The sequence below is a fragment of the Camelus bactrianus genome, chromosome 3 (assembly GCF_048773025.1).
Source record: "Camelus bactrianus isolate YW-2024 breed Bactrian camel chromosome 3, ASM4877302v1, whole genome shotgun sequence".
Lineage (NCBI taxonomy): Eukaryota > Metazoa > Chordata > Mammalia > Artiodactyla > Camelidae > Camelus > Camelus bactrianus.
Genome location: NC_133541.1, coordinates 11,934,413 through 11,957,930, shown reverse-complemented (window position 1 = coordinate 11,957,930; position 23,518 = coordinate 11,934,413). Strand labels below are relative to the sequence as shown.

Sequence of the window (23,518 nt, the reverse complement as noted above, 5' to 3'; positions counted from 1 at the left end):
AGAGAAGCGTGATTAGCTTATTACTAAGTAATCAGAGAGCAGACAAATCTTAACCTGTAGCAACACGCTGGTAAAAGCGCCACGGGCATTATTCTCATGAATAAATGTAACTGAGGATGAGCTGCTTCAGGAACAAAACTGAGTCTTGGTCTAGGCCCTGCACCATCTCCTGTGTTCCGCACGCACGAGCACGTGGCAGAGCGGCCTGAACACACGTCCTCGACATGCTGCTTTCCCTTGTGGTAAGGAACAAGGTGTGTGTGTGTGTACACGTGTGCACGCGCGCGTGTGTCTGTGCGCGTTTTCTTCTCTCCCATCCATTTTCATCAGCACAGACTAGGAAAAGGGCTCCGTGAAACTGACCTGCTGAACGTCCTGCTGGAAAACGCACAGCTGCAGCCTCTGGTGGAGCCGGACCTTGCGGTGCTGCCAGATGTTTTCCAGCTGCCGCTGGTGGTGCAGCACCTCGTGGATGACATCAAGGACATGGTGCACGGCCTTGGAGTAGTTGGCAGAGGCCGTGAGGGAATCGGAGCTGCCGGGAGTCAGGGGCCGCTGGAGCTTGTCAAGGAGTGACTTCCCATCCTGACTCACCTGCCCGCAAAACAGAAGAGCGACTGTAAGCGAGCGATTATTCACCATCTGCAGCTTTGCCCAGGCTGTGCTGCAGAGCCTGGCCTCCAACATGTGTGCACACACTTGTGCAGACAACACACGCTCACATACACACACACTTGCACACAAATGTAAACCACAGTTTTAGTTTTACTCAAAGGCGTATTTTAAAAAGAGCAAAATAAAATTTAAAACACATCCATCAACTATCTAATGATATCATGAAACCAAATACAGTAGAGCTGAGTTAAGATTTTAAAAAAACATTCATTAGTATAAAACACTGTAGTAGACACTAGCCTTACAAACATACATAGTATTTTGCTTTAAATGATGCATAAGCTGATATAAAAATCGCATTGCTGGGATATCTGCAAATTAAAATTTAAAAGAAATAATTTTCTTGAGATATGTTAGAGAGAACACAACCATCACAATGGAGAAAATTTAATGCTGAATATTGAAACCTCACTTTAAAAAATCAGTAATATAGCACTAGGCAAAAAATGTGTACTTTAACTTTCTGACATAGGTGGATAGCAATTTTACTTCACAAAATAAAAAGAAAATTAAAAAGTGCCATTTTATTTGGTTCATTAACTTCAAAAAGTAATTTTAATTAAATGCCATCAGTTTTCAAAGGAGATTGCAGTGCTATATTACAGCCGTTAACTATCCAAGTACAATTAAAGTATTGAGACTAACCAAAAAAAAAAAGAAGAAGAAGAAAAGGTGAGGGTAGAATATGAAAAGAAAAGAATTATGTATTTTTTACAGTTAAGTGATTCTTAAACCTTTTGAATGATTCTGCCAGAGGAGGTAGAAATAATATGATCAGACTGCTGATCATCACCATGATCTCTCTGCTCAAACACTTCAAATCTGAAAGCCTCCTTGGGTTTCTACCGAAAGGAGGAGCAACCAGGAGCCAAGCTAACAGACACAAACAGGGCTCAGAGGCAAGACACCAGGACAGGGGAAGAGGGGAGTGAGTGAATGGGACAGGCTAAGGGAAGCCTTTAGCAACCAAAAACTGGCGGCAAGCGAGAGGCCTGTAGAGTTTTCTAACCTGTTCCTTTAATCCTCTTACAACTTTAAGTCGTGCTGGCAGGTAACAGGTTTGTTTTCTAATATCTGAGTCTGAGACCTTTGCTGGAAGTGCTGACTACTTCTTATGAAGGCTGGCTCCCAGCCTTCGGAGATTAGAATTGACCAAATACATGGAGATCGCAAGGCTGGTGTGGAAACGAGCCAAGCTGACACAACCACAGAGGGCGGGAGCAAAGGAGCCGACTGAGCCACCGAGTTTGGGTCCGGCACGTGTACACACACACAGTGGAGACACAGGTCTTCTGAAGCAGGGAGCTGCCCCTCGGAGTCACGGAGACTTGCAAGGGCACTTTTGATACAATGATTTGGGGAGGGTAGGCACAATGACTGATCTGGGGAAGAGATTTATTGTGACAGATTCAGCGGCAGGATATTATCTCAAAATGAAGAATTGTCCTGCTTTCTGTAATTATCTGAGCTAGGCTTTATTTAACATATAACCATGATTCTTCTTTCTTTTCCTTTTTTTTTTTGCCCCTCTAACATATACTGATTTTTCCAGGAATGCAATTATCATGTTAATCAAAGGAAGACAGCACTTGGTTTTCTTCTGAACTTTACAGGAGCTGCTGCTTACTATTTCAAAATATCAGCACAATAATACCATTCTCAGTATCTGAGTCATCAATATAGCACAATGGTTTTATATAAACTACCAGTATCTGAATATCTAATGTTTTTCTCTTATATTGTGCACATACTCAGCATTTATAGACTAAAACACACATTTTACCATATTATCACCTTTCCTTTGTCTCTAATTTATATGGTAACATATATGTCATTTATGTATATACACATAAATTTTTGTGACAATAGATTACTACCTATACAGTTTATTTCAGCAGGCAGCATGAAGTTTCAGTTAAACAATGGTGGTGAAGCATTTCTTAGGACTGAGAACCAATACTCAAAGTCACACATTTCACACTGTACAGAGCCTAGAAAGAATTCCTTACAAACATTGTCTCCAAGTTTTACCCTTTATACTATGCCTCAGTCAGGAAATATATGCTAGAGCATATGACTTGGTGAACATGTGTCAGAAAGATATACATCAGAGGTGTGGCAGAAACTGACAGCTGCCTCCCCAGAGTCCACTCGCCCCTCCTTGAGACAGCCAAGCCCCTACAGTCAGAAACAGCAACACCCCAGCCATCAAACTACATTTTCCAGCCTCGCTTACAAATAGGCGTGGCCGACATACAAAAGTAAAAAATGTTGAATGGGCTTCCAGGAAAGCTGTTTAGGAGGCTGAATTTGCTCATGTCCCCTTGCCTTTTTTCTTCTCCCTGGTGCCAAGAAGCTGGTAAAGACGGCTGGAACTTCAGCAGCTACTGATGACCTTAAGGCAGCCTTAAGGATGGCAGCCCAGCTGCTACAAGAGGCAAAACAAAAGGACAAAGGATACAGAGATCCTCTTCCTAACAGAGGCCTGGAATGCAAGCCCTGGGACTTCTGCACTGGCAGAAAGCAAACCTCTTATCTTAAGCCATTGTTTTGGATCTTAAACCACAAAACAAAGTGACAAATGGGTTCCCAGCCCTCACCAAGTTTCCAGAGGCATCCAGGTGACACAATTAATATTCTACTACTGAGAATGAGTAAACAATCTGAACAAGAACATTCCAACTAATCTTCTTTGGGTATCTTTGCAACTGTTTGACAGAGCTCAAGAGCAGGTATCATTACTGGGTTTAGAACAACATGCCTACTCATGGTGGAGGGGTGATGGGGAATGACCAAGCATATGAACACACAATCATCTTAATATGAAAGAACACGTTAAGCAGAGCTCTGCCTTCTGGGAACTCATAAGCAGGGATGAAACCATCTCTGTCGGTGCCACAGTTGATACTGTCATTTGGTGGTAGAGACAGTGCCAGAAGTGGATAGAAAAATCCTGAGTAAGAGGACACCTGCTGCACTGAAACTAGACCCCATGGGAACTCCAAATGCGTGTTCATGTGCAGCAATTCTCCAGTAAAGCTTTCAGATATAATTCTACTTTATTTCAGTGTAGCTTTCACAGATTTGCCAATTTAAAAAGGCATTATTTAAGCATACATAGGATACCACATATTTTAACAACTGTAAGTAAAATGTCTTTGTAAGTTCAGTAGTACTATGTGGGGAAAAATATGCTAGAATTTTATGAAAAGAACTGCTCTACTGTACAGAAATAAGGACTTTTAAATGGTAAGAATAACCAGAAAATCAATGAAAGAAAAGACTGAAAACAGCAGCCAAAATACTCACATATAATTTAAGTACCAAAACAATTAATACATGTAAGTTTATGGTATGCGGTATCATTCTGGATTTCTTAACTATAGAGCCAGGTGAATTAATCTACTTAAGTTATATGCTTTGTCTAAAAATGTGTTTTTAGCTTTCAGGCAGTCAAACCCTGTCCCACAAAGGACAATACCTGTTAAAAAAAAAAAAGTCAACCTTTATTATCAAAAAGCAGGACTTACATGCTTTAATTTTTAAGCATAACAAATGGGCTCATTTTTTCACAGTCTTCCCTTTGTTCTTGGAATACAGTGCTTGGCAACTTGAAGGGCAGTGGAAGTTACATTTAATAAAGCGTAGCATTTTTTACATGAACTAACACGCTCTAATACCTAAATGAGTTACGAAAAATGCAAGTACCAAATAAAGCCAGAAAAGGGGCTGAAGTTTAAAATTTTACCACATCCTAGGTACGTTTGCTTCTAATATTTAAGAGGAAACTTAGCTGTTTAAAATCTAGAACAACGGTCTGGTTCCTGAGTGTTTAATGCTAATTAAAACTGTGAGTAAGATCTGTAACTTGGATTCTTGTGTACCACCCTAAAAACAGTTCCGCCAACCCTCACAGAAGCTTGCCTATTCTTATTTCTAGTACTTGGGGCTACCAGAAAATCAGATTAGAGCTTAGAGTCTCTAGCAGGAATATTCTTCACTTGCACACAGAACGCTGCTCTGATCTAAAGAAAGAGACCAGTTACCTGGAGATTACTGCTCAAGGTGGCAAAAACCACCATCCAAGAAGCAAGTGTGACCTGTGATGGGTGAGCTGGGCCCCAGCGTGGTGCTGTGCAGTGCTAGGACAGCGTTCCCAAGGTGTGATCAAAACAGGCAAAATGCAGACTACATAAAGGCACGGCCAGACATGACTACAGGAAGCAAGCACATCATGAAGAAAGGGTGATCCTTCTTCAGAAGTTTTAGAAAATGAACCACACTCCTTGATTCAGCTCAAACCAGCATCACCTGCTTTGATTCCTTTGCAGGGCACAGACCTCCATGCCAAGTCTGGAAATGTTCCACAGCCCCACCACCCTCTCCCACTCTCGTGGAACTCTTCTCCAAATCGAGGCTCTAACAAAGCAGGAAAGAGCGATGAAGGGTCAGCATGCTAGCACCCAGCTTACTACACAGGTGTGGTTGACACTCCTCAGCCAGAGAGGCAGACACACTCTGTCTCTGAGCAGGAATTTCAGCCTGCCTTAAAACAGCTCCTCAAACAAGCTGCTGCCACTAACACAGGACAGTGACCTTCTGAAAGGCCACATGCAGGTGGCAGTGTCTTCCCCAAGCCCAGGGGTCCTTGCCTTCAGAGGCCAGGGCTTCCTCTGAGCTGGTTCTTCTTCCAGCGAAGCTCTTAAAATGGAGCTCTGAAAGCCTATTTTTACTGCTCTCAGCTATTAGATTTCTTACTCAAAACCAGACCAATCTAACCATGTCTGGCTCTCAGACAAGGAAAACCAAAACAAGACCAAAACAGGAAACTGCTGGCATGGCCCCATTAGTGAGGTCACCTGGATGCAGAGAACACGTGTGTTCTGTAGGTTCCACGTGGGCTTGAAGTTTTTTGCTCCAATATTTCAAGCCCTTGCAAGGCCTCAAGTCTGGGGGTGAGGAGGGAGACTGCCATGTGGCCTGTTGGCTCTGATGCTGGCTCAAATGTTGACAACAGCACCCGCGTACCACAGCGATGCTGCAATGCTTAATGAGGCTTTCAAACAACCGCTTCGTAGAGCTGCACAAAAGAAGGTGGGTGGGCTGTGATACATCACAGGTAAGATTTTAGGATGTTTATTACTGAGGTGACTCATTTTGCTTTTTGCTTTTCTCATAAGCTAATAACACTCATTGCGCCAACATCACTTGTACAGCTCCTTTGAAAAGGAGCCCGGCATTGTAAATCCACCACCCTTCAATAAAAAATAAAATAAAATAAATTTTTAAAAGGAGCTCGACCAGCTTTGCAGGCACCAAATCAGTCAGTTCCACGAGGCCCCGCTGAAGTGTGCAGTAAGTCAGCACATTTGGTAAATCAAGAAATTGATGCAGAAACAAAACCCTGAAGTTACACTGGATCAGGGCGGGCCCCGGCGGACGGGGCGGCTCACCTCCTCTGCCCCAGGAACCGCCGCCTGTGGCCGCCACGGCCAAGACCACAGCAGGTGTGGGGACACTTGGTACACGGTCTCCTGTCACAACTCAAAATACCCGTTGTTGAGGTTTATGGGGTGGCACGGGAGTACTGAAATAAAAATCACTTCTACGAATTTAGTTTGTTGAGAAAGTAGTTGATACGTTTGCTTAAAATAAAATGGTGAAAATGACTACTCTCCTCGCTGCATCTGGACTTACAGCTGATGCCAGGTGCTTCCAGGGCTTGGCTCTCCTGTGGTCCGTTACATCACACGGCCTTAGCCCCAGACCCGGCAAGCTGAAGCAAGTGTTTACAAGGCACAGGTAGGCTCCTGTTGCTAAAACACAAACAGGAACATGGGACAGGTCTAATTAAAGCACAAGAAAGCAGGTGTTTGCATCATGAAAAAAGAGGGTGCTGGAAAGGTTTCCACTGCAAACTTCTGTCATCAGAGACTAGAAACTGTAGACACGGCTTAAAGAAAAAAAACTGTGGAAGAAAAGAAGGAAGAAGGGTGGGAGGGAGGAGGGAAGGAAAGGAAAAGTAGGTGAAAGAAAAAGAAAAAGGAAGCGCAGGCTCTGCTTATAAACAGTCTGCCTCCTAAAGGCCTGGCATGCACAGCAGGGCGCAGTCAGCTCCGTGGGGTAAACGCCTGCCCGAGTCCCCGCCTCCCCGCCCCCAGGGCAGGCACACAGCTCTTGAGAGCCCAGCAGGGAATGGCTCTCAGTGTGGGGGCTGTAAAGCCCTGGCATCAGGGTCCTGGATCACTAGGGAAACACGTTAAAAACGAAGATTCTCTGTCTCTGGGGGTGGAGTATGAGAAGGTGCGCTTATAGCCAGCAAACTCAAGTTAGAAAACCACTCATTTAGGAAAAGAAAAAAATTACTTACAAGACAAAAATGGCCCTTCCTTTCCCATCTTCCTTCCCCTCCCCTCCTGGCACAGAGGAAATGGGGCTTGGAGTCTGGGGCAGTGGAAGGGTGGAGGTGCCAAACAGGTGTCCCCAGGCCAGATTTTCTAAAGAAGTGGGCACTGCGGGTGGTGAGAGGCCAGTGAGAATGGCTGGGAGATTGAGAAGGTTGAGCAAAGGCACTAACTGAATGAATAAATTAACATACTGAGTATAAAGGGAGCCAGGTTTCTTGTTGTCTTAAGAGGGGATACATCAACATAGAAAGGGAAGGCTAATACTGGATTAGAAATGGAAGTGTTAGTATGGACACATGTGGTTTTAAAACAGACACAGACACAGACACAGCCACAGCCACAGCTGTAGATGAATGTGGACGGACGGATGCATGGACGGCACCTACGTACACGTTCCCTGACTGTCTGCTCAACACCCCACAATCAAATGAGCACCCTTGAATACCTGGATCTTTGCTTCTAAATACCACCCAACACTACAAGGAACCAGAACCTCTTCATGAGACAGCTGACCTCAGGGGTGAGACAGGGAAAGAACACGATGAGCCTGGGAACATCCTGCTATGCTAGAAAGTAATACTCAAAAAATGATACAGACAGATCAAAAAAACACAGAAAGGGGCTCCTGCAGGCCGAACGTGGACAATTTAGGCATCGAAAGAGAATACTGGATTATAACTCATTGAATATAATGAGGTTTGATAAATTCATACTGAAATTAAGAATTAATAAATAAATGGGGAAGAAAGGAAATAAAGTTCCCCCTTACAGCAGATCACCTAATGAATATAGAAGGAACGATGGAAATGAGTGCCCACGATCGGACGGCCATCACAGTGAAGCTGACGTGGCAAGAATCACCAGTGGACGCCAAGGTCGTGCGGAGTCCGATGAGTTACAGACATCGTGTTATTTCAGTACGTCATCCCACAAAATGCTCATCAAAGACAAAATTTTCATGGTGATTTTACACTGGAGAAATCTTACAGACACCAACTTCACCAGGCGGCCTAGGTTAACACCATCAGTTGTGGGAGGGGCAGCATCCCAGGACCCACGGCCCCAGTCAGCCCTAGAAAATTGGATGGGCCGGGAGGTCGTGGGTCATCCTACAGAACGGAAAGCCTGTAGTCTCTGAGACTGTCGAAGACACCAGGCAGAGAAAGACTAAAGAACGTTCCAGCGTGAAGGAGGCCGACGGCCGGTAGGATGCTTGTGTTGTGTAAATAGTCATGTGATGGCTGGAGAGAGAGATGGGGGAAAGGGCGGAGCAAATGTAGGAACATGTTAAAAACTGGGCAATCTGCTCAAGGGAATGTGGACACTCTCTGCTCTCGCACTTTTCTGTGGCCTGAAAATATCTTGAAATTTAAATAATTTGAAAGGCCAAAAAAAAAAAAAAAAAAAACCCTCACTCTTACCTACTGGAAGTCTTCTCTGTTCAGCCAGTTCTAACCACTGTCTCCTTGAATCTACAGCTCAGCTGCAAACATGTTCTTAGGCTAAAAATTAGGGTTTAAGACCTCAGCCTGGGAAGTTATTTATTTGCCGTCAAATTATTTTAAATTATTATTACTATCTTAAAATCTAATGAAACTGCACCATAGGTAAACCTCAGTTCCTGTGTCAAGATGCCCCATTTTTATAGAAGGTAGTAGAAACAGGGAGAGAATTCTGTACTTGGCTAGACGTGCAGGCAAGCAGGCAGACTGGTCACCAGGCCAGAGGATGATATCGGTCAGGGCAGATTGAGTCTGAGGTAGGTCCCCCATCCTGCCAATCACCTTGCGTGTGAGCTGTTGGATCCCACAGTGGTCTGGAACCTACCACTGCAATGAAAAAGCAGATCCCGAGAAAATCACTAGTAAGCAGATGAGTGAAGGCCTGGTTGCACCATGGATAACAGGGTCATCCATCCACTTTCTGCGTCAAAATCGGACGACACACAGGGATAGAACACTAGGGCAAAGAACGTAACGTTTTCTGGAACTCACATATTCCTCATGAATCAACATGATAAAAAATTACAGACCACTTCAATTTTCACTTTTACTGTTAAAAAAGTTACCACTTACGTAGTCCCTAATAAACTAGATAACCAAATTAGCTAATAAACACTGGGTGCAAAATTCAGAAGCACAACACAGAGCTGACGACTTTTTAAATTCCATGACAACATAAAGTCATGTTAAAAAGCTGACTATACTTCAATTAAAAAAAAAAATGGTAGGGGGGGATCTTGTTAAGCAAATAGGTGTCTAGAGAAACAAACATGTAGATATCAACTCTTATGCGCAGAAGGTTTGACCATATTCTGTAACAAGTACTATAGTTCAGTTCACCCATGGACACAAAGGGGTCAGGAGACTAGGTCCAAGGACATGAGAGTGGCAGCTGTTTGGCGAAGCAGGATGGGCCAGATTGAAAAGCAAATGATCAAATAACTTTGACGAGTGTGGCTATGGTTCAAATCAAGGAAGAGCTGGATTTAAATATTTGTATTCAAATATAGTTGTCCCTTGGTAATGAGGGAGAATGGTTCTAGGACCCCCCATGGATACCAAAATCAGTGGATGCTCAAATCCCTTATATAAAATGGTGCAGCACAGTTGGCCCTGGAGGCAGAATCCAGGGGTATGGAAGGCTGACCGCACAGTAACACCTACCTACTCTGTGCCCAGGCCTCTTCCAGGTGGTTTGAAACACTTTCTTACCAAGGCCTGACAGTAATCTTTCATATCAGCCTACAGTACTATAGATGCAGAAAGCATGTAGGCACAGAATTCCGACCCACCCACACTCACCTCCAGGAACTTAACCAGCATCGTCAAGGCAGACTGGTCTGAAGGGCCAGGTGACCATGACGTGGACAAGAGTGTCACGCCTGGACCTATGTGTATTTGTCACCACTGCATCTAGCAGGTGATAAGGCACACAGGCAGCCTGCCTGGGTTGCCATCCCCACTCCACCTCCTACAGCTGCTGACCTGGCCCAAGTCACGTCACTGCCGTGCCGAGGTACCTCGTTCATAACAGTGGGGTCAGTAAGAGGGGTCAGCGTTGGGGGCATTTAGTAAGTGATTACATACCATCCTTACAACAAAGCCTGGCACAGAAGGTGGCAGAAAATAAAGCAGGGATACGTTAAATAATTAATTTACCCTAAAATAATAAAACACCCCACTTAGATTCCTAAAACCACGAGCAGCTTAACACACTTGAAGAAACAGTGTGTGTGTGCCTCGCTACCCAGAACACAGGCTGCATCGGGTTCCCTTTTTTCTAGGAGGTTTCATTCAAGAAGATTAAACTGGGTTTGACTGGACTGAATAACATACAATACACGTATTTCCTAAATACAAGTAGGTAAGATTAAAATTTCATTCATTTTAACAGATAGAAATCTAAGCACTCTAAAGAAAATCCACAAATGTCACAAGTTTGCTTTCTGCCTCCACCCCGTTTCACCTACTATCCTTCCCCCCGTTCCCCTCCCACTCGAGTTCAAAAGTTACCAGGAAAATGCAGTTTTAACTCGAAACCTGTAAGTTCTTTTCTAGTTTTTTAATTTTTTGCAGCTTTCGGTGCTACGACACAAAAACAGTGCTGCTTTCTACTGGAAGAACTGACCACGCACCTCGGAGTAAGCCAGGGTGATGTGCTCGTAGATGCCCTGGTGGTGATGGATGGCGTCCTCCAGATCCTGCAGCTCGGAGGGAAGGTCCACCTCGCCGCACGCTTTGCACCATGAGTCCACGTTGCTCATATACTTGGAAGGTGAAAAAAAAAAATCATGTCTATCAACAGTAATTGACATTGATAAGTGGCTATTTTTTAACGTGGTGTTGAAATAAGGGTGGTTGAGAGAGTGTCAAACAGCAGAGCATGGTTGAGTCTCCACCTCAAATGGCATTAATGTGAGTCCTCAGACCAGATTCCTGGACCCTGAGCCCCATCCTCACCCCCAGCTGAGGTTCTGGCAGGGTGGGGGCTGGGCCCAGGAATCTGCATTTGAAACGCCAGCCTCAGGGGACCCTGCATCACACCTGGGAGCACCTCTGCCCCTCGCTAGCTGTGTGGGGCATCCTGGTTAATCCTCCCATCCCACCTTTGAATCTGCATGTCCACCTGCCTTCATCCTCAGCTGCACAGCAAGGGGCCCTCCTGCTTCCCTCTTACATTAAAATGGTAAGGGGGGGGGGCGGCGGGGGTCCAGACACCTGAAATCATCTACCTATCATCAGGAAGAGCAGGGGGTCCATTTTTCTACCTTTTCAAAAGCAAATGCACAAAGGAATTAAAAGAGACCGAGTGAAGGGGGCCTAACTCCCTCGGCTGTGCCCACTGGAAGGACGCAGAGGCTGAGGGCGGCAGGGAGTCACTGGGGTCGTCTCACTTTGCCTGTAAATGAGAAGAGTATGGGCTGCAGGCTGTGGTCCTGGGCCACTGCCACCGTTCTAATCACTCCTCAATTTTCTCCGCTGCCACCCCCACATCCCAGGATTCATTAATAGCTGAGAAATCACTGCCAAATTTCCCAGGGAGACCCTATGAGCACCCATCACAGGTAAGTGTCCAAGGCAAGCAGAAGGCCCAGTGAAAGACGTTAACTCAGTTAAGTCAAACAGACATGGACACACTTCCCTGGGTTTCACTCTCTTACTCTAGGTCTTCCCCGTCTTTCTACTTATCACCGAATGCAGAGGGTGACTATTTAAATGGAGTAACTGACCTGCCAGAGAAGAAATGTGCTATGATTCTCTTGACACTCTAGGATAGACCAGTCACCCGAGTAATAACTGTCTGTAAAAATCCCTTTATCATGAATGTATTGGCTCAGAGAATATCTCTATACAAATCTTAGGGCTCGTAATCAATTCACACGGCATTGAGTGTCATCTGATAGCATGTGGTTTCTTATGACTTCAAACAGGACTAAACGGATGCAGGCACAGCGGTGTCCTCGTTACCCTCCCCCCCACCATGCCTCCCTAACAAGGCAATGGAAGTACCAATAAAATTATACCTCTCCCCCTCCGCATGTATCATGTATGACTACTTAAGCATATTTTTAAGTCTTTCTTGGGTGTTGTTCTATAAATAAATGTCAGTTAGGTCAAGTTGATGATTATAAGTATTCTGGATCTCTGTTTCACTCTATCTTCTTCCATTATTGCCTTTAACACCGATTATTAAATTATTGTAAACCTTTTTCAAACATGAATTGACTGAGGTTAACCACCATCATTAATAAATCATCAATCAGGTCAAGCCAGCAATTAATATCTCCTGCTCACTGGCCACTGCAAAACGCCCAAAACAGAGTTGCGACCTGTTAAGAAGAGGTTAAAATGCTTCTGAAATAACACGATGAAAAGAGGTTTTAGTTGTATAATACTTCACAACAAGCAGATGTGTCAGACTAATGTATTACTGCATCAAAATGACTGCTCAATATATTCAACCCCAATTCTTGAAGCAATCAGTAAAGAAACAATCAAGCAGTTTTATGAATATCTGTAGTAAAAGTAACCTATTTATAACTTCTCAAAGTATCCTGAGAGGTCGTGATTATATTTACCTGCAAAAATGTAGGTAGGTTTTAAAAACACAGGGCAGGGTGGCTTATAAAATGGAAATCTTGTGGGAAAAAGGATTCTGCACATGTAAACTCACGGGGCTAAAGCATCCCAAGGACAGAAATAAACCTGGCCATGGTTTTACAGGGACTTTGGCACAAGCATAATTTTTGTCTTTCATTTATGAGATGGCAATCCTTGCTCCAAAGGGCAAGCTCCGGGCCCTGAATGCTTCCTGAAAGGCTGAACACCCAGAGGATCTGAAGCCAAGGCCACCAGGGCAGCAATCCCCATTCAGAGAGCGGAGACAGAAGATGTTAGCAGGCATTCTGCAAAGGAAAAGAATCCTGGGGTCAAGTTTGGTGTCAAAGCTCAACAGGGACGTATAGAACAGAATCTCCCAGAGCCTCTTAATATGATAGTGTGCACTGTGAATGCAGTGGGGGGGAGCTGGTGTATCTGCTGAAAAACCTGTCCGGCCACTCTGCTACACTCCCCCTCCACACAGACACCTCTCACCATCTTGACAAATACAGGCTAGGGTAGCAGCATCAGGGGACACGTCGAGCACAGAGCATGACACATTGGGGAGGACGATGACAGAGGTGGCTGCTGAACTCTCGTCGGGCCAGGGCACCGGTTTAGTCTCCGATGCTTTACATGCTCAAATGTAGACCAAAATACATGAACACACAGCATCTGGCCAGAATGGGGGCAGAGGCAGAAGAGTGCAAGGGAATCTGAGGCTTCCCCATCAATTCAGATTAGGAGCCGGCTTCAGACCTGGGGATTCTGCTCACAGCGGAATGGTCACTCGGGTGCTGCTCAATCTAAGAGGAAAGGAGCCTGGGCCAACCGGTTTGCAAAAGTGAGGCAAGAAGACAGGGCGAGCGATTAACACACAAGCTTTAAAAAGACAGCCTGGATAACTAATTAGCAGACTTATTTTCAGAAGCATTTATTCCACTACTCTCCATGTGCTGAGAGTGGGGGTGCCACCCGGGCTCGCTCTGCTGGGACCCTCCAAGCTAGTGAGTTTCACACCCACCAGGAGCTCCCAACGGAGCATCCGCTGAGCGCAGATGGTTAGTCTGATTTCGGAGACAAAGGGACCGAATCTTCCTAGAATGTAAATGTTTAAAACACTTATTAGTGGGATTTTTCTCCTCTTTGGAAAAATTAAGACTGGTTGAATTACATACATATATTATATATGAATTCAAACTTTAGAGTTTCCTTTCTTATTTCTTATTTCCTCATCTTCTGCTTTCATTTCTAAGAAATAACAATGCTATTTTTTCTTTTTATTTCATCATTTCTACTCCCTGAATATTAATAAGCACACTCTCTTCTCCTCGTTCCTTTACAAGAGAAGAGCTCCCTTCTCTGCTCAGCAAAATTACAGGAGGGGTGAAGCCTTTTTCACTTGTGAATCCAGGTCTGACCACTCCAGCAGAGTAACCTGGAGAAGACAGGTTCAACCTGAACCAAAATATGCAGTGATCACTCTAAGTATCTTACATCTGTTTTCATTAATAATTTCTTCTTTCATACGTGCATATGTGTATTCCAATTCCTTCCTGTTTTATGAGAATCTTGTTTTTGTTCTACTATAAGCCAAGAATTAGACCTTTACTTGTAATAATGTGAAACGACATTACAACAGGAACAATTACAAGTGTAGTCTTTGCCTTAGAAGTGCAAAAGGGAATACTGCAGCAGTATTCGTGCTATTTTCCTCTAAATTTTAACCCAGACTTAGGATAAAATTATCCAGATGATACTATTATGCATTTACAGTAAATGTTAACTTCCAGTATTTTGTATGGAAAGTGAAATTTTAGAAGAAAATTCATATAAATGCTCTGTTTGTGAAATAGTGTACAATTATGTCAGGAACAAAAGACTTTCCTAGACCTCAATGAAAGTCCCAGCTGGGGCGAATCGCCTCCCAAAGAGAACACAATGTCGGTAACAGCACCAGCCCCATCTACTTCACTGGGTGGTTTAAGGATGAGACGAGACTGTGTATTACGGAGCTCTGTCACTTGTAAAGAACACAAATCCTGCCTGCTGTCTTGTTTTTGGCTATTATCAGATTACAGACCCTTAAAGCCATGGATAGAATGAGGTGATCAGATCTATGGTTCACGCTGAAGGTAAACCTGTACCAGCGCTAACAGAACCTTCTGCAGTTATGAAACGCGCAGCTGTCCTGCCCAGGACTACGGCCACCAGCCACATGCTGCTACCGACTATCTGAAATGTGGGTACTGTGACTAAGGAAGTGCAGTTTAATTGAATTCAATTTTTAAATTATTTTATTAACAAATTTTATTGAACTTTAAAGTACCTTCAATAGCCACACATGGTGACCGGCTACTATACTGGACAGCGCAGCTCTAATAATTTTTTTTTTAAATAGTAAAAATTGGAGATTTTAAGGTGTGGTAAAATCAAGTCACTTTAATTCTTGGATTTATAAAAAGGTAATTCGAATAACATTTGCAATGGAAGCTTCTTAATATAAAGAGATATAACACATGACCAAAAAAAAAAAAAAAAAAAAAAAAAGAGGAGGCTGGACCCCTAAACACCACCTCCGGGTAAAACCACCAGCTCTGTGGCCGTGCTCCCAGATCAGCAGACTGATGCTCTGACCCAGCACACACCTCACCGGCGATGACAGTGTGAGAGTAAAGGGATGGCCAAGACGTCGCTGGATGTGTCATCCTCATCCAGTTTTAACCTTAAGGTGTGTATTTATAAAACCACATGCAGACACCAACACGAGAACACCCGCAGAGCCAGGGGGGCGGGCGGGCGCTCAGCACGCTCACCTACAAAGCGGAGAGCTGTCACCCTTCCAGGACGGCTGCTTCCTTTAGTAAGACCATTAACCACACAGTCCCACAGCTGACCCCTACGTCCCCTAATCAGATTTAAATTCTTCATGGCACTCTGGATGAAGTTCAAAGGGTGGCTATGATGGAAACCTAACTGATGAGGTCCAAGTTCTGGGCCTTTCCCAACTGAGTTTATGAAAACAGCTTCAGCGTAACTAGAAGGCAAAGTATTTAAACAGAGGAGACAAAGCTGACCTCTTCCTGGATCCCTCTCTTGGGAAGAGGAAAACTACTCAGCAGGTGTGATCTCCTTCCATGGATCCGAATTTCAGTCAAGGGGAAGATACACACTACACTTGAACCTGAGGGTAAATACTTCCAGGAGCTGCCCAGAGGTCCCACCTGCACATTTCAGTTGCCTGGTGCAGGCCGCACTGTCTGTCCCATCAGCGTCCGTCAGAGATGCCAGCCTTTCTCACTAGCCCACCCTGTCTCTGAGGTCACACATACCTGGCTTCTTCTCTGGCCACTGATACGCATGGAGACCACAAGCTCGGCCAGAGCTCACGCGGGACGCCACGTTCAGCATGCATTCATCTAGCTTCATTTCCTTCAAACCCGTAACTTACAGCCATTCAATCTTATCCAAATAAAAACACCCAGGCTCTTTTGACTTTGGTGTGTGTTTTAAATTTTTGATAATAAAACACTGGTGGGGGGGTGCCTCATGGCACCCAGATTTCTATATCATTTTCAGGCAGGTCAGAGCAGCAAGTAATCTTCTGGGTTTATTTGCAATTCTGAAGCCTGCCATGTCTATGAAAGAGACTTTCTCTATGTGTTATTATGCTTCAGATGACTTGCCATTCCTCCAAGCAGCTTGTCCTACTTCAAATTTATTTACATCATCCTAAGGGACCCTTCTGAGGGCCCGTTCCCAACGTACACACGTCCATGCCCACGCCCAGGGGGTTGCGGTACCCCCTACTATGTTACAATCCAGATGGCAGATGAGCAAGGACCACACAGCTCATCTCCCACTCACAACAATGTCCAGTGAATACATCATGACCTTGACAATGACAGGGACCAGAGGTGAATGTCGACAGTGCTGTTTTATGCTGAAGGGGGATCCTGCCACTTTAAAACAGACTGTTTTGTGTGGGGGCTTTTGTTTCTCTTTTATTACAAAACTAGTTACAGGCACAAGGTTAGTAAATAGAAAAATCTTACCACTGAAACCCGGGAGTTCCCACTCGCAGCCTTCACATGAGGCTATTAAGATCTCCCCTCTCTCCATCCCACTCCGTTTCCGCTCTTGCTTCACACTGTAAAGGTTTCTAGAGCTGAGATCACTACTAATTAGTGTCTTGTGCAACATTCCAGCAGCCTTGCCAAGATCCCAGGCAAGCTGGGGCCTCGACCCTCCTGTGTCTTCACTCCCCAGTGGAGACTATTTCTAGACTAAAGGGTTACTATTCCCTTCTGAGAAGCATCATTGCAAACCCCTATGAACAGGGTTTTTTTCCCCCAATAAATTATCCCTGAGGAAGCCATATTAGCATCTTTCCTTCTAGTGAAGGCAATCATGTGTCTCTTCCTCCTGTCTTTCTAGTTGCTGAAAGTTCCTGTGCTCTATCTTTCTTCACGTCTCGAAAAGGTGTTTCACTGTCCAGCGCACCTTCTACCACTAGCGTCTGGGTCACAAACAATTCACTTTCCTTCTGCTGTTTTCCAAGCGTGTTCATTTCAGCAAGTTGCTTATCTGTGGGAGTGTGGGGACTGCCGGGGGCACACATCACACACTACCTCTGAAATATGGTAACATGTCCAGCACACCAGCGGATGAAACCCATGTGAAGCCCAAATCCATGCAACGAACTTCATAATCATGAAAGACACTGTAAACTGTCTGTCTACCCAAAAACCACTCTTCTACCCCGGCCCTTGCTGGCAGAGTCTGCCTCTGCAGGGGAGGCTGGAAAGCTAAACCCGTCCTCTTCCACCCTCTCCTGCAGCCAGGGTGCAGGCGTGCACCCCCCTCCTGGCCCAGGGAACTGAGGGGAAGCATGCTGGGCTGCAGGGACCTTCTACCCCGATGAAAGTGACAGGAACAGACACCATCACCCCTGCATGCATTGGACACAGCGGTTGAGGGGCTGGTGCTGGGAGCGGCGGCGCACAACCAGGACTGCCAGGCCAAGAGCAGACCCAGCCCTGACGTCACCACGAGGCTACAACTCCCTGTGCTTTGCAACTTCCTGTTGTGTGAGAAAAGAAAACCCCTGAGGTTTAAGCCTGACCTCTAGGCATTCTGTTACTTGCTGCCCAAGTGTCCTAACTGGGACTCTCGAGTGACGACCCCAAGGAAGAAGCAGATCGGGAGGAGGGAGAAAGCGGACAGAACAGCACCAGGTACGGATTATCAGTGCTCACTGTGTACCAGCCACCATGCAGGGCACCTAATGCGAAGTAACTCATTTATACCATAAAACTGCCCCTCGAGTAGATAATTTTATTTCCACTTTACAAATGACACAAGAGAGGCACAGAGGGATGAAAGAAGAATGTGAATAAGGTTGCACAGCAGGGGTGAGGGAGCTGGGGCTGAAGCACAGCTGGCTGACTCAGAGCTCCGAGGGCCCTGGAGGATCAGGGGCGTGGATGGAGGGTGCTTGGGGAGGAGGGGTCTGGGGCAGGGGTGCTGAGCACTGACCTTCTCGGCCTTCTGGTGGAAGACGGAGGACATGTCCAGCAGGGTGCTGCGCTCGTCCAGGGCAGCGGCAAAAGCCTTCCACTCCTGCTCCAGCTGATTTGCGATCTGCTTGATCTGCTGGGAGGCGTAGTGGCCCGACTCCACCAAGCGGTTGGCCACCGACATGATGCGGTTTATGTTGACGTACACGTTCTGTGAAAGGGGCAGAGAAAGAGGGCTCGTCCGGGGAAGGCACGCAAGGGGCATCTTCCCAAGGAATATGGACTTAACACTCCCATTTTAGCAGCAGAATCATCTGGTGGAGAACAGGACATGTGTCTGCTATCTGGACTTCCATACACTCTGAAGTTCTGCCTTCAGTTTCTATTTTCAAAACTGCAAACTTACAAATCAACTAGCTGAGAGCGACGTTGTTAGGCACAAAGCAATCACACACAGAAGTGGGTGCACACAAATGCACCAAGACTCACTTTCTGGTCTCAAATCCTGAAAAGAGTCCAGATGGCAGGTGGTCACCCAGAACCACGGGAACCCGTCACTGCAGTTTGTAACTAGAACCCAGAAACTACAAACTCTGTACTTAGCAACCAAAGGCTATTTTGTGTGAAAACAAGCTCTCCTTTCTGCATAAACCCAAGTCATCTTCCTGGTGCCAACAGAAAATCTTCTATAAATAGATTCACTTTCACCAAGGGATATGAATTGGGGTAGGAACAGAACAATGCTGTGTTCAAACTTTCAATCAAGCTCTTCTCCTCTGCTGAAATCTCTATCTTCAAGTCCACTAGTGTACTGCAAACATAAAGGTGCAAGGCTTTAAAAAAAAAAAAAAAGAGCACTTTTCTTGCGAAAGTTCTCACTATGGTATTTCCCTTCGCGCCTGCATTCTTCTTTAAGGTCACATAACACAAGGGATGGGGTGGGGAACGCACACTTTCAACAAATCCCAGGATGGTGCTCTTCATGCATTCATCAGCTATTATTTCTGTGAGGCATTGCAACAATGCACCTCGCAATGGGTCTCCCCAAATCTCAGACTTATCTTTAGCTCCTTCCAGTCTTGCCCCTAAGTCAGATCTAATTACCCAACCTGCCCAAACTCCTCTCCATTTCCCCTCCCCCTTCTCCCTTCCCACCGCAGTCCACTGGGCAAGTCTCCCACTGCCTCGCACCTGGACCCCTGCAAGAGCCTTGTGACTGTCACCTAGTCTGCAGCCCACCCGAGTCAGCGTCCTAAAGAATGTCCTTGTCCCTTCTTTCTCTGTAGCTTCATTTACTCATTCTTTTTCTCCATTTCTAAACCAGGTGGAGTCGCTTTATCAGGGATTAGAGAGCCACAGACGCCAGCCTCTGAGGTGCCTTTCTGGGCAGCAGGCTCAAATCAGCTGACAAATGCCCGGGTGTCTACCGAGGCAGGGAGAGAGGGCACTTGGTGAGGCGGTGACCGTCAGTTAAGGCCACGATCCGTGGGAAGCTGGCCTCGCTGTCTTGTGTGGCATTAATGCGCTAGGTAGTGTCCTTTAAGTCAAGAGCAATCCTCCCCTTCAGACATGCGTTCTCTCTAGAGACAGGTGACCAGACTCACTGAACTTGGCATTCTCCGTATCCTTAAAGGGGAAAATCAACCCACAAGGTGTGTTTGGAAGAGCAGAGGCAGATGCTCTCTGGATCCGGAGAAGAGCTGCCCACTTGGACAGCACTATCGGGGGACCCACGGAGGGGACTCCTTCCCACCCAGATGCTGTTACAAGGTCCTGCAGTGCTTCTATATCCACATGGGACATGCTGGTCTATGAACTGTGCCTCACCCAGACCTCTGTCAGGCACAGCAGGACACAGAAGTGTGGTGGCCCATGCCCGAAACAAACGTGCATACAAACATGGCGACATATCACCCCCCACGTTATAGGTACCCACACCTAGATCTATCATCATCGCCTTCAAAAATACCTGTGACGGGAGAAGGAGCACAATTGTTACTACCCCTTAATACGCTTCCTTTAAAGACTGTCAGCTCTGCACACTGACGTCTAGAATTTTCATTTTCTTTGTCAAAAAAAAAAATGTTTGAAACACTATAGATAACACAAGAAAGGACTGAACGTTAACAGGCCCCAGTTCTGCAAAACAGGAGGTGCTGAGAACCAGGGGCTGGTAGGTCTGGAAAGCTCTCCCAACTGCTGTCATCCGCCCAGGGCCCACGGCTATCACATCATTTTTTAACTAATACTTTTACTTGGAGGATTAATAGAAGTGTATTGTAGACAATGAGGAAATGTACTTAAACCTAAAAAAAAAAAAAAAGATATCACCCATACTTTTAAGTTTCATACTTACTATAATACACTAAAAATATGAACAGTATTTTTAATTAGATTTGATAACATCACTGATGGTAACTCCCATTATCAAGTACTTACTGTGGATTCAGCACTCTGCATAGTGGATAACATAAAAGTAAATAACATAACATAACACTGTATAAGGTAGAGATTTTTCCCACTTAAGAGATGAGGAAACCGAGGCTCAGAGATTAAGTAGACTGCCCAGGTCACACGGCAAACAGCAGAGTCAGAATTAAAAACCTCTAAGTTCACAACCCATGCTCCTGTCTTCCCCACAAGCTGCCTCTTCTGCTAATTCCAAAATGTGTCACTAATAATGCTGGAGGGTGGAGGACTTTCTGTTCATTTCTCATTTTTTCAAAACCTATTTTAATATTTCTAGTTTTTAAAGTATGGGATATACTGGACTGAATGTGCCTTTCGCCATGAGCTGACGTTTCAAAATATTGTGAAACACTGGTAGGAATTTTTTAGGAAGAAATCCTTCTAAGATGCTTCCCCCAGATCCTCATCTGTGCCTGCGTTCAATCATTTCAACCCAAAATTCTCTTATCTCAAACTCGAGAAAAGATACCAAACTGTTGAGATAATGTCTGTTACAAAATTGAATTGCTAATCTTGCCTTTGAAACTACCTGAAGTGGCACACCTTGTGGACTAAACTTGAATTGAATGGCGTCTTACTGAACGAATTTAAACAAAGACCCCATCACGCTGCCTCACAAGCGTCACGAGGCTGAGAGCGGCTAACTCCCGTACATCTGGCTCCAAGTCCACACCAAAACTTGGTCTCTAAAGTGAAAACTCCTAGAAGCTTAGCTGTCTACAGAAGTAACCATATATGCTATAGAACAACGTGTAGTTTTATTTTAGTTACAGTACCTCCAAAATGTAGTAAGAGTGCTACTGAAAAGTCTTTGCTGGTTTTGGGGGTTTTTGTCTGTTTGGTTGGTTTTTGGTTTGTTTTGCCCTGCAGTCTCACAACACCAGCCCCACCGAATCACAACAGGCCAAGGGCATCAAAGAGGGCCAAAGGATCCCAGGCAAGGCTGACGTCCAGACCCCCGTCCTTCAGTTCAACTTGGGAGGCACTCTCACGTTTCAGGAGGACAGGAGGCCCCTGAGGGGAGCAGCAGGCCACCCGATTTCTTCATGGAGATGGGCAGCCAGCAAACTGACAGTGGACGGGATCAGAAGACTCACATGGCCTCCGAAAAGCTTTTCTGGAGCCCCAGCAGGCTTCAAAGAGGTACAATGCAGATGCCAGCATCAAAACCACGCAAGCTGAACTGGCCGAGGAATTGGTTCAAGTTTCACTGGTTTGTTTGTTTGCTGGTTCTCGTTTTTGTTTATTTAAAACTTACAACAAGCTCCTTAAACAGTGCTAACACAGAGAACTTCCCACGCTTGGAGGTCAGCTGCTACCATCAATCAGTAACTGTGAAGGCCCTGCATGGTCTCCTAACAGTGCGTTAGGCACGACTTGTACAAGCACCTCCTGTTTATTTTATATATATATATATATATATATATATATATATATATATATATATATTTATATTTTTTTTTATTGAAGTATAGTCAGTTTACAATGTTGTGTCAATCTCTGGTGTACAGCACAATGCTTCAGTCATACATGAATAAACATACATTCATTGTCATATTCTTTTTCACCATAAGTTAGTACAAGATATTAAATATAGTTTCCTGTGCTATACAGTATGAACTTGTTGTTTATCTAGTTAATATATGTTAGTTAGTAGCTGCAAATCTCGAACCCCTAATTTATCCCTTCCCACGCCTTCCCCTCCTGGCAACCATAAGTTTGTTTTCTATGTCTGTGAGTCTGTTTCTGTTTCACAAATAAGTTCGTTTGTCTTTTTTTTTAGATTCCACATGTAAGTGATCTCATACGAAATATCTCCTGCTTATTGAGGCACCTTCCCAGACGGGACACCTCTGCCCTGACAGCATCTTACCATGCAGTTCATGGCGAAGTGGTTGTGCTGCGTCTGAAGCTCCATCGCGTGAGGATGGCTGGTCCCAATCTCAGTGTAGCTGTTCAGAAACAGGCCCTTGTTGTGTGTGATCCAGTCAAACATCTACCGGAATGAAAACAGACAACCTGGAATCACTCCAGAAGGAGAAGTGACTGACACAGACCTGGGAACAGGACCAGGCCAGGAAAGGGCCGCGTCCTTCCTCTGACAACCTCTCAGGTGTTGGGGCCCAGAAGGTTCTTGACTTCTAGGAAGTCAGCAGTTCTGAACTTACAGGATCCACAAGAAAATCTCATCTAATGTGCTCCTTTGACAGATGAGGAACTAAGGAGCAGGTATGTGAAGAGAGGTATTCAAACCCTGCAGGCTAATTAAAACTCTAATCTTCTGACTCTCAACCTGGCCTCTCTGCTATACTGAACTACCGAACTGGCCACACTGCTCTTCAATTAAAGACCCGTTAGGTGAAATAAGGGACTTACAGGTCTCATTGGATGGCTTCCGCTTTGCCCAAAGATTATTGCCAACAATTCTAATCACTAAAAGATTACACTCTTTAGTGCAAGAAGTATTAAAAAAAAAAAGTGCACATGCAAATAATAAAATTTATCGTAAAAGTAAAAAGAATTGGGTAAAAATTTAACAATGACATCTCTCTTAAGAGTCAATACAGGTGCTCCCTGGAAAAGGATGCTAATTACACCGTTCCAGGAAGATATTTAAGGAAAAAGAAATGACTACCAATTAGCACTGTTACCGTGATGTGAACCAGAATCCCAGAGACAGTCACCTGCTTGTCTGGCAGCTGAAAGGAAGACTTCCCAGTGTCTCTGACAAGCCACTACACTTGAACCTTGAACAACACTGGTTTGAACCGCATGGGTCCACTCATATGCAGATGTTTTTCAATAAATTTATTACCCACATTTTCATTTTACACATCTTTAAATT

At 44.9% G+C, this 23,518-nt stretch overlaps 1 protein-coding gene across 4 annotated transcripts in view; it reads right to left on the bottom strand.

The window, feature by feature from the left end:
- Positions 1-23,518, bottom strand: part of TRIO (trio Rho guanine nucleotide exchange factor) — a 332,063-nt gene that overhangs the window by 175,382 nt on the left and 133,163 nt on the right. For all 4 annotated transcript variants that reach the window (XM_074356326.1, XM_074356339.1, XM_074356335.1 and 1 more), the window contains exons 6-9: positions 22,547-22,669; positions 18,224-18,415; positions 10,720-10,851; positions 364-594 (exon numbers count right to left, since the gene is read on the bottom strand). In XM_074356326.1, coding sequence (XP_074212427.1) covers positions 364-594; positions 10,720-10,851; positions 18,224-18,415; positions 22,547-22,669 — 678 coding nt within the window. The remainder of the gene's footprint in view (positions 1-363; positions 595-10,719; positions 10,852-18,223; positions 18,416-22,546; positions 22,670-23,518) is intronic.